General features: G+C 36.0%; 1 protein-coding gene across 2 annotated transcripts in view; it reads left to right on the forward strand.

Annotated features, from left to right (window-relative positions):
* IPO11 (importin 11) overlaps window positions 1-12270 on the forward strand; it is a 251868-nt gene that overhangs the window by 5062 nt on the left and 234536 nt on the right. For both annotated transcript variants that reach the window (XM_008579583.1, XM_008579584.1), the window contains exon 2: window positions 11596-11739. In XM_008579583.1, the coding sequence (XP_008577805.1) occupies window positions 11602-11739 (138 nt within the window). In that variant the 5' untranslated portion in view covers window positions 11596-11601. The remainder of the gene's footprint in view (window positions 1-11595; window positions 11740-12270) is intronic.

The raw sequence follows: 12270 nt of genomic DNA on the forward strand, positions 1-12270 counted from the left end.
GAGGGGTGGCGAACCGTTTCCGGCCACAAAAAAAAAAAAAAAAAAAAAAAAAAAAAAAAAAAAAAAATCAAGCTTACAGCTTTTCCTTCCTATTTGTTTGCTTTATATCAGTGAAGGAATTTTAAAAGCAATAAGCATAATTGTTTTCTTTAATAGCTTTTTGTACAGATGGGTTTTTTGTGTTTAAGATGTCAGAACGTGGTAGTTGGGGGCTCACAGCTGGCACTAACTTGGTGGGGGTCATATTGTTTAGGATAAAGTTGGTTTAACTTTTCCTATTAGAGGGTGATGAGTCATGGGAGACTCCCATATATATCAAATAGACAAGAAGAGACTTACTTCAGTTTATCAAAGCTATTTTACTAACAACTCCCAGTGAGACACAAATACTTGGGTTTGTTGGACAGGATTTCTTTTACAGCTGCCTCCTGGCCTTATATACTGCCTTCTTTCATAATATATATTTTACCAATTTATTTTTTTTCTTTTTTGTTGGAGCAAGGAGCAGCTGGCTGGTATGGGGATCTGAACCCTTAACCTTGGTGTTATTAACACCACTCTCCAATCAACTGAGCTAACCGACCAGCCCCTTTTACCCATTTATTTCTTTGTCCCCATTTATTAATTTTACCCCATTTATTTCTTCCCCCACTAGAAAATATGCTCCACAGGGCATGGGTTTTTTAAATCTTATTTATTTATTTATATATTTAAAGGTTTTTGGTGCCTGCTGGTATGGGGATCCAAACCTGTGACATTGGTGTTGTAAGTCTGTGCTCTGAGCAACTGAGCTAACCAGCCAGCTTTTTTGTCTTTTTTAGTTATTGATATATCTCAAGTGACTATAATAGTGTCTGGCATTTGTAGGTGTTCAGTACATATCTGTTTAATGAATAAATGTAGAAAAGTTTAATGCTAAACCAAGTAGATATCAGAAAGTTGATTGGAGAGCACAGGATTAGAACAAAAGGTGCTAGATATTCCCATTGAAAAGTATTATTAAATTTTGTTGGCTTATATGCCCTGTTTCAGTATAGGAAGACACTGAATGGACTGTTCATTCATAGTCTCAGTCATTCAGCCTACTGTTACTATTATAGTGTTTTTTTTTTTTTTAGATATTTCTCTTTACTGCAATACAATTACTATTCTTCCAGAAACATTGTTGTTCTTTGACTTCTTTCTGTCTCACCTTTTCTAAAAGTCAGCATGTCTTCCAATCTTAGAAATCGCAATTTACATTATTTGTGTATCATGTTTACTGAGCATTTGCCATATCCCTGACACTGATAGGTGATGCCATGTATATATAAATAAGAAACATTTCTTGCCTTTAAACAGTTAATGATTTTGTAGATGAGACACAAGTAAACAAGGAAATAAATGTAATAATAGAAGAAGTATGTGCTATATAGAACAGTGGCATGGGGGAAGGAGTGCTTTACTATCTAAGCGCATTTAAAAATTTCCAGAGGAGGTGATGTCTACCGTGAGCAGCAAATTTAGTGATTCTGTGTCCATTAGCTGCCACTTTAAAAAACATACATAAAAGTAGATAGAATTGTGTAGTGAACCACCATCTACTCATCACCCAGCCTTAACTATTATCAACCTTATTTCATTTTTCTCTCCACCTGCTTCTCTAATTACAATGGTAGAAGATGTAGAAGCTTGGTCAGATTCAGGTTTAACTTTTCTTTTTTTTTTTTTTTTGGCAAGTAGGCTTTCTTTTAATTTAAGATTTTGGTTTCTCAAAATAATAAAATGTCTTTTTCTAAATGATAACTTTTCAATTTGATTATCTTTGAACTCTTCCCTGGTCTTTACAGAAATTCATTTCTTTCTTGTCTTTGACGCATTGTCTTTCTCTAGTTTTCTTTTGATGCTAGTTTTCATTTGACTCCAAGCAGTTTACCAATTTTCTAATATCTCCTATCCATAATTCCCCAAGAATATGTTTTCTGCCTTCTATTCTTCTCTTTGTAGATGTGGGCTATAGATCATGATTTGACTTACAGAAATTTAACTATCTTTGAAAAGGATGACGTCTTCCTCTCATCTCTCTTTGGGAGGTGCTCCAGAAATACATGCTACATACTATATTGCTTATACATTTCACCAAAAGGCCACACTCCATGTAAGTTTTATTTGCTCAATGCCTATTCTTCCAGGGGAAAAATTGGGTCTTTCAAGTTGTCAGTGTCACTTTTGCAGTGGCTTGCATGGCTATTCTTTTTCTTCTTTCTGAAAATTTACCCTTCTTTTAAACATGGAATACTGCAGTGAATTGCTAGGTGATTTCATTCCTCTCCTCATATCACTCTGCCTGTTCTTGTTCCACAGTTTCTCACTCTCCTTTATGCTAAAACATTGCTTACGTTATTACATTTTTAAGAATTCCTTCATATTTATTTTGATTAAAGCTCAAAAACACATTCATGTCTTCACCCTACATTTTGTTTTGGTAGAGAGTACGTTTAGTGATACAGTACTTCACTACAGAAGTGGAGGCAGTGCTGTAAGGAAGTTCTTTGGTTGTCATGTTTTGCTTCAAGGTGAGGTTTTCATTTTCATGTTTTGAGTTCCATCTTTCTTTACATTATTCTTTGGACTCTTGTTGATTTCTTCCCCCCAGGAGCTCAGCATTCTTTTCCCTATCCTCTTGAACCATGAAAACTCTGGTACATTTTCCATATGGTTGTCCTGGGCAAGTGGTCACTGAGAATTCCAAAGTCTCTCTTTCCTCTAGCCCACCTTGAGGGGAAAGGAGGCTTGGAACGTACTCTTTGGGGAGTGGTACTTATTCTTACCACCAGGTGGCACTGCAGATTACTCAATTTATTTTCTGTCTTTAGGGATGGTATACTTAATAGTACTTTTTCTGGTAAAGAAACAAGTTGTGGAAACTCATGAAGAAGACTTAGAAATGAAAGTAAAGACACTATTGCTAACAAATATACATTTATTTTCCTTTTATGTGATGGAAGTGTACTGTATACAATAAGTGAAACTTAAAGTTAATAATCAATAAATTAGAATTTTTTGGTTAGTATGATTTTTCCCAGGCTGTTAAATACTTTATTTTAATTTAATTTAATTTTAGTTATAATTTTATTTAATTTTTTTATGGCTGCCTGGAATAGGGATCTGAACCTTTGACCTTGGTGTTATCAACACCGTGCTCTACCAACTGAGCTAACTAGCCAGCCTCATTAAATATTTTAAACTGTTGTCCTTATAAATGCCAAATAGTAAGAATATTAAGTGCCTCATAGAGATGGCTATTTGCAATTAAAACTGCTGTTTGATTACAAGACTCAGAGTTCCTTGAATGAGGAAAATTGTTTTTTTAAACATTGCCATCACAGATCTGACAGATATGTGACAGTTTTGTTGCTTAATATGATAGAACAGTTACTGCTTTTGCTACTGAAGACCAAATTCATAAGCTTTCTCTCCTAAACTTTTATGTTGAGAGTGCAATTACTGACCACATTATCTATTTAACTGTGGTATATTGAATATATTGCCATGATTTCTTGAAATATGCTTAATAAGAGAAATATATGATGATTTGCAGCTCTTGACATGTTGGCATATTTTAGGAGTAGGGAAGAGAAATCAAGCAAATATCTAATTCCCATAGAAATACAATGCGGATATAAAATGAAAATTCTTGGGGCCAGCCCGGTGGCACACTTGGTAGAGTGCGGCGCTCCCGCCGAGGGATCGGATCCCATATAGAGACCAGTCCGCTCACTGGTTGAGCGCGGTGTGGGCGCGACACCGAGGGTTGCGATCCCATTGCCGGTCGCGGTACGGGCGCGACACGGAAGGTTGCGATCCCGTTACCGGTCATGAAAAAAGACAAAAAGGAAAAAAAAAAATTCTTGGCCTTTAAAAAATTTTTTTTTAAATCATTAAGGTAAAATATGTGAACTATGAGAGTGATAACCTCTAGAGCTACCTTAATTCTACTGTCTATAATCTGATGTACTTCCTGCTTTTCTTGTATTTGTGGGCATTTTTATGTATTATACATATATTTTACATTGTAGTTTTTATAATATATTCCTTTAATTACAAAAAGACTGTGCTAAGAGAGTATTTTTAAGTTCTTACTGAGTTAAGCTAATTTAAGCTTGTAGTTTCCAAGTGCATTTCTACTGAATAGGGGTTTGTAGGTCCTTTGAACTCTTGAGTAGATGTGATATTTTAGGAGTAGGGAACAGAAAACAAGGAAGTAGTGCTCTCGTTCTTGATGTTATATGTTTTTTTGTGCCTTTTTTCCCCCCCAAACACAGACCAGTCTTTGACAATCTGCATGAAGTGTTATAGGGAATGTATCAGTAGCCCTGGTGGTTATTTAACCTGAGAGTATTTGGAAATATATGGAAGCATCTTTAGTTGGTCCCTGGGAAGTGATATTAATATACAGTGTGGAGGGACACAGGGATGCTAGACAACCTGTAGTGCATACACAGAAAAGAATTTTCTTGTCCAGAGGGCCTCTGTTGAGAAACTGAAATGAATGCAAATGGTGCATGTGGAGGGACACAGGGATGCTAGACAACCTGTAGTGCATACACAGAAAAGAATTTTCTTGTACAGAGGGCCTCTGTTGAGAAACTGAAATGAATGCAAATGGTGCGGTACAGATTTGAATGGTACTAGTGGGAACCTCTTGGGCTTATATCAAAATCTTATGTCCTTTCATCTTGCTTTAATTTCTTGAACACTCTTCTTTGCCCTGAATTAACATCAATTATTATTGTCCGTACTCTAGCCATGTTTTTCAATTCTTCAGTCACTTTTCCTTGTCTCTTGCTGATTTTGATATCTACATAGTCAAAGCAACTTAAAAAAAGCTTAAACAGCTTGTATAATTCACAGACTATAAATTCACCCACTGAAAGTGTCCAATTCAGTGGTTTTTAGTATATTCAGAGTTGTTCAACCATCACTATAAACACTTTTAGAACATTTTCATCTTTCTAAATAGAAACTGTATCCCATCAGCAGTCCCTTCACATTTTCCTCCAATGCTCCAGCTCCAGGCAACCACTAATCTAGTTTTTGTTTTTTAAATTTGCCAGTTCTGCATATTTAGTATAAATGGAATCATATGATATGCATTTTTTCGTGACTGGCTTCTTTCACTTAGCATACTGTTTTCAACATTCATTTGTATTTTAGCTTTTACAAGACTCCATTCCTTTTTATTGCCAAATACTATTCCATTGTATGGAAGTACCACATTTTATTTACACAGTCATTATGTGATGGATATTTGAATTGTTTTCACTTTTTGGCTATTATGAATAATGCTGCTATGAGCATCTCTTTTTGTATACAAGTTTTTGTGTGGATGTATTTATTTCTCTTGGGTATATACCTACAGGTGGAATTGCTGGGTCCAGTGGTATCTGTATGTTTAACATTTTGAGGAATTGCCAGACTTTTCTAAAGTGTCTGCACCATTTTACATTCTCACCAGCAATGCATGAGGGTTCCCGTTTCACCTCCTTACTAATGCCTCTTATTATCTGTCTTTTTGATTATAGCCATGGTAGTGGGTGTGAAGTCATTGTGGTTTTGATTTGCATTTCTCTAATGGCTAATAAAGTTCAGCATTTTTTCATATGCTAACCATTTCTGAATCTTCTTTGTATAAGTGTCTATTCAAATCCTTTGCCTATTTTAAAATTGGATTATCTTTTTAATTATTGGGTTGTAAAAGTTCTTTATATATTATGATAAGGAATAAGTCTCTTATCAGATATATGATTTGCAAGTGTTTTTCTCTCATTCTGTGGGTTGCCTTTTTTGTTTTTGGCGGCTGTCTGGTATGGGAAACTGAACCCTTGACCTTGGTGTTTATGGGTTGTCTTTTTGACCGTACCTTTTGGTGAAGTTTTAAATTTTGATAAATTTATTTATTTTTTCTTTAGTTGCTTGGGCATTTGGTGTATTTGAGAATGCTTGCCTAACTCAGGGTCATGAAGATTTACTCCTAGATTTTCTTCTAAGAGTTTTATAGTGTTACCTCTTATATTTAGCTCTATGATTCATTTGGGGTTAATTTTTGTGTATGGTATAAGGATGTGTTCCAGGTAGTCTTTTGCATGTGGCTATCTAGTTGTTCCAGCACCACTGAATTGTCTTGGCACTGTTAGTGAAAAACAATTGACTTTAAATTTAAGGATGTATATTTGTACTTTCAATTATGTTTCATTGATATGCAGTCATGCATTGCATAATGATGTTTCAGTTGACAGACTGCATATACAGAGGTGTTCCCATAAAATGATAATACTGTATTTTTACTGTTCCCTTTCTGTGGTTAGATACGTGAATACTTACCATTGTGTTACAGTTGCCTACAGTATGTAGTATCGTAAATATGCTATGCAGGTTTGTAGGCTAGGAGCAATAGGCTATACCATATGCCTAGGTGTGTGGTGGGCTGTACCATCTGGATTTGCATAAGTACACACTGATGTTTGCACAACTTTGAACTTGGCTAACCGCGCATTTCTCAGAATATATTCCCATCGTTAATTGGTAAATGACTGTAGTAAGTATGTTAACTGGGTTTTTCATACGTGCCCTTTTAACAGATTGAGGAAGTTCCCTTTTATTCCTAGTTTATTGAGTGTTTTTATCATGAAAGGATGTTGGATTGCTTTTTCTATATCTGTTGAGATGATCATTGTTTTTTTGGTGTGTGCTTTTTAAAAAATATTATGGGATTATTTTTGTTTTCAGGATTTTTTTTTTTTTTTCCTTTTGGCAGCTGGCTAGTATGGGGATCTGAATCCCTGACCTTGGTGTTATCAATTGCACTTTAACCAGCTGAGCTAATTGGCCAGCCCCGATTATGTACTTTTTGTCCTTTATTCTGTTGATATAATGTAATAACATTGATTTTTCAGTTGTTGAACCAAGTTTGCTTTCCTGGGATAAATTCTACCTAGTCATGGTGTATAATCCTTGTTATATGTTACTGCATTTGATTTGCCAGTATTTTGTTGATTTTTGCTTCTATATTCATAAGAGACATTGGGCTGTGGGTTCTTGTGATGTCTTTGTTTGGTTTTGGTATTGGAGTCATACTGGCCTCAGAATGAGTTGCGAAGTGGTCCCCCCTCTTCTATTGTTTAGAATAGTTTGTGGAGGATTGGTATTAGTTCTTTAAATGTTTCGGAGAATTCACCTGGAAGCTGTCTGGTCCTGGGCTTTTCCTTGTGGGAAAATTTAAAGATACTGATTTAATCTCTTTTCTTGTTACGAGTTTTATTTGGATTTTATATTTCTTCTTGATTTAATTTCAGTAATTTATATTTTTCTAGAAATTTGTGTATTTCATGTAGATATCTAATTTTTTGGTATACAGCTGTTCATAGTATTCTCTAGAATCCTTTTTATTTCTGTAAGTTTGGTAGCAATGTATTGTCTTTTGTTCCTTTAATAATTTATGTCTTCTCAGTTTTCTTTATCAGTTTAACTAAAGGTTTGTCAATTTTGCTGATCTTAAAAAAACCCACGATTTTTGGTTTTGTTGATTTTTTTTCCCCTATTGTTTCTTTTCTCTATTTCATTAATTTCTGCTTAAATCTTTATTATTTTCTTCCTTTTGCTTACTTTAAGCTTAGTTTTCCCTTGTGTGTCTAATGTCTTAAGGTGGAAAGTTTAGGTTATTGATTTGAAATCTGTCTTAGCCAGCTTGGGCCACTATAACAAAATACCATAAACTGGATGCCTCATAAATTTATTTCTCACAGTTCTGGAGCCTGGAAGTCCAAGATCAGTGTGCCAGCATGATAGGGTTCTGGTGAGAGCCCTCTTCAACGTTGCAGACTGCTTTCTTGTTGTCTCCTTACATGGCAAAAAGAGAGTGAGCTTGCTCTCTCGCCTCTTCTTGTTAGGGCACTACTGTCATTTGTGAGACCTCCACCCTCACAACCTAATTACCTCTCAAAGGTTCCACCTCCAAATACAGTCTCCCTTGATATATCCATGAGGGATTGGTTTCAGGACCTCCCTCACTTACCAAAATCTTCAGATGCTCAAATCTCTGAACACACAATCTAAAGTAAAACACTCAATTGCAGTCAGTTTTTTTTTTTTTGTCTTTTTTCCGTGTCCGGCAACGGATCGCAACCCTCAGTGTTGCCCCCGTACCGGACCGGGGACCGGCGACGGGATCGCAAGCCTCGGCGTTGCTCCCGCGCCTCGCTCAGCCAGTGAGCGGGAGCCGGTCTGTACGTGGGATCCAAACCCTCGGACGGGAGCACCGCCGCGCTTCCCAAGCGGCGCACCATCCAGTGCACCACCGGGCCGGCCCTGCAGTCAGTTTTTAACATTATTATTTTTTCTTCATATCGCTACCTCATTTCTTTTTTCTTTTTTCTTTTTTTTTTTTAACAGATCTGTCTTTCACTAGAGTGTGAGTTGCATGAGTCAGGGACACTTTTGTTTACTGCTGTCTTTGCACTTTGAACAGCACCGGGCACACAGCAGTCTTTCAGAAGTTTTATTGAATAAATTGGTTAATTAATTGCCATGTAGCTCATTGTGAAGTACTTTATTGTTCAAAATCGATCATTTTCTTTTATTCAGCAAATCTTTTTTTTTTTTTTTCCTTTTTGTCTTTTTTTTACTGACCGGTAACGGGATCGCAACCCTCGGTGTCGCGCCCGTACCGGGGACCGGCAACGGGATCGCAACCCTTGGTGTTGGGCCCGCACCACGCTCAGCCAGTGGGCGGGAACCGGTCTCCACATGGGATCCGAACCCTCGGCGGGAGCGCCGCCGCGCTCCCAAGCGGCGCACTCTCCAGTGCGCCACCGGGCCGGCCCCTTCAGCAAATCTTTTTTAAAGCATATATCATGTACCTTGTTGGGCTCCTGGCACTACAGAGATGCCTTAGGTGTTGGTTTTGTCACTTAAGGAAGGCAATATTAGGTGCTGTTTAGATCTAGTGGCTTTGGTGTTTAAAGTCCAAGCACTGCCACTTATTAGATTATGACCTTGGCAAGGTAAAGTCTCTGATCCTTTAATTTTCTGCCTAAAAAATGGGGATAATATTATCTACCACATAGGATTCTTGTTAGAAATAAATGAATAAAACACTTAGTACAATGCTAGACATATGCTCAGACATTAGTTTTTTTTGTTTGTTTGTTTGTTTTTTCAACATTTTATTTTGACTGGCTGCTCTTGCATTGCTTAGGAGAGAAATCAGTAAATTCCTGCTCTTCATATCCTGGACATTTCCTTTGTGAGAACAGTTCAACTGCAAATCAGTGCCCATCCCTCCTCCTTTTATAGGAATGTACTCATATTATTGAAACAGCTGTGTTGTCATCCACTGCATTAGCAATTGAGCTGAACTTTCAGATAGACCTCAGTTTGAGATTTTTAAAGTTGTGCTTCTTAAACTTTGCCAATTAAAAGATTTACCTAGAGAACTTATTAAAGCACAGATTTTTTCCTGCTGTTCCTGCCTCCCCTCAACTGCTGTCCTTGTTTTCATTTGGTAGGTTTGAAGAGAGATTAAGAGTTTGTATTTTGGGGTGTGGCTGGTTAGCTCAGTTGGTTAGAGTGCAGTCTTATAACACCAAGGTCACGGGTTCAGATCCCCGTTGCAGGCCAGCCACCTCCTCCTCCCCCAAAATAAAAGTTTGTAGTTTTAAGATGATCCCAGCTGATGGTGGTGCTACCAGTGTTTGGATGACACTTTGAGTAGGGCTTTTCTAGAGTTGTGCCAGTATGGTAGCAACTAGCCATATGTGGCTGTTGAGCACTATGTGGTTTGAAGCGAGATGTACTTTACATGTAAAATATAAAGAGGATTTTGAAGACTTAGTATAAAAAGGAAAGTAAAATATTGTATTTTTATTTGTTTTGGCAGCTGGCTGGTATGGGGATACCGTATTTTAATATTAATCAGTATTAAAAATATTGGTCATGTGTTGAATAACGTTTTGTATATATTGATTTAAATATACTAGTAAAACTAATGTGTTTCTTTTTACTACTTAAGGTGGCTACAGGGAAGTGTAAATTACATACATGGCTTACTTTTGTGGCTTGCATTAAGTTTCTACTAGACAGAAAAACATACTGCCTATCTATTTAAAGTATCTTCTAGGGCATCTGTAAGGTGAATTTCTCTCACATAGCCTGTTTTGTTTTGTTTTTTTTTTTAACCAACAATTTCTATAAATTGAGTGAAAATCCATTTACTTGTTTTCAAGTGATAACGAACACAAAAACTTTGTATTGTTCAAGGAGCTCCCAACTAGTGATAGAGACAGTATATATTTACAAGTCATCCTACTCAGTTTTAAAATATAGACAAGAACAGAGTGTTAATTTAAAATCTTAATCCAACTCTATTGCTAATTGGTAGTATTTTTCAGATTCCAGTTATTATGGCCTTCTTAAGATGTTAGGAAGAAATTTCTTGTTGTGCATTAGCCCAGCTTTACTTACATAGCCTTTATAATGGTTAATTTTCCCTAAAAGTTGTAATATTTTGGGTCAAATTTCTTATTGAATCAATATTTGAGATCTTCCCTTTTCACTGCAATTTAATTGTAACTCTTTTAACCAAGGAACTCATTTGTTTTAGCTGTATTCTTTATGGCTTAATGACTTTTGTATTTTTACAGTCTAGAACATTCTTCAGTTTTAGATATAGCTACTGTCACAAAACTAATTCCCAATCATCTCTGCACTGAGAACTTACACTTATTTACTATCAGTTTTTAGCTTTCAATTTTAATTTTATATATTTTGTATGTGTATTTGGGGAACAAATTTACATACTTGCTAAATATACAATTTGGGTGATGATTAGAACTAGAATCCTAGAGAATTCAATAGGTAGTTCATGTATTTGTAGAATGGCTTAAAATATTTAGTATAGTATTAGATGGTGCAACCCTTAAGATCCTTTCTAACTTAGGATTTATATTTTTGCTTATTGGTTCAGTTCATTTTTGTTTCCCCACAGCATTTCTTGGATATGCATTTATCTTTTATGTTCTTTAGAGTGTTTTGGACATGTACCATAGGTGACATGTAAGATGATGTTAGGAGGTACTTACTTATCAATGAGTCAAAGCATTCCTTTTTTATATCTCTTCTCTCCTTTTGATCTTGTCAAGGATAAAGTTGGGTGCTAGCATGTGGTTAATACTTCTGTAACATTTATTAATCTCTTTTTTTAAAACAAAGGCAGAAGGCGTTATGCTCAGTCTTGGGCAGCAAAAGTATTTAACCAGAATTTAGGAACTTTGGGTTCTGTAAATAGGTTCCCCCCAACCCCCCAATTTACAATTATCTTCTACTTATGGAACAATGAAAGGCTGTTTCCTTTAGAAATAAACTAATTTAAGCAAAAGTGATTTGAATGATAGGAGTTTGAAGTAGACTATGAATGGTACGCAAAAACGTGAAGGAGTAGTTAAATTATTGACTGTAGGAGTAATTCGGAACATGAAAGCTCTTTTCGTCCATTTATGTTACTGTTAATTTTTTATTATGTGTAATGTACATTCAAGTATGTTAACTTCTCATTGCCAGGTTTCCATGGATCTCAACAGTGCCAGCACTGTTGTTCTTCAGGTCTTAACTCAGGCCACTAGTCAGGATACTGCTGTGTTAAAGCCAGCTGAGGAGCAGTTGAAACAGTGGGAGACACAGCCAGGTTTTTATTCAGTGTTGCTGGTAAGTTGTTCTAATATAGTTTACTTTTATTTTTAATAAAATGAGACACCATTATTTTAATTGTTCTAAAAACCTAGTTTTATTGGTAGTTTACTTTAGTGAAACTGATCCATATGTTTGGCTGTCATTGCCACTGCCATTATATTAATTTAGGGCATGGTTTGTTGAGGGTGTTTAAGAAATATTTGTTGATGGATGTATAAATTATCGAGTGGGATATTTGTAGTATCTGCTCAGAAGGCAACATAGTGATGATTTTCAATTTTAGCATGTTGATGCTGACATCAGTACTGTGGATAGTACAGTTTTATACTTTTTCTTCATCTCTACCCCAATTAATTTATGTTGTCTGGGTTGTTCAGGTCTGTGTGCTGCAGGATCAGACTCTCAGGTATACTGTGCTCTGTGTATTTCACTTTAAAACATTGTTTTCTTTTCCCATCTAAAAATTTTTATTTTCTTGACACTTCTGATCTTATCCTGAGTGTGAATGGGAAATAATATAATAATTTATGGTATGTGTTTTACCCA

Source organism: Galeopterus variegatus, unplaced genomic scaffold (assembly GCF_000696425.1).
Source record: "Galeopterus variegatus unplaced genomic scaffold, G_variegatus-3.0.2 Scaffold1916, whole genome shotgun sequence".
In the NCBI taxonomy this organism is placed as follows: domain Eukaryota; kingdom Metazoa; phylum Chordata; class Mammalia; order Dermoptera; family Cynocephalidae; genus Galeopterus; species Galeopterus variegatus.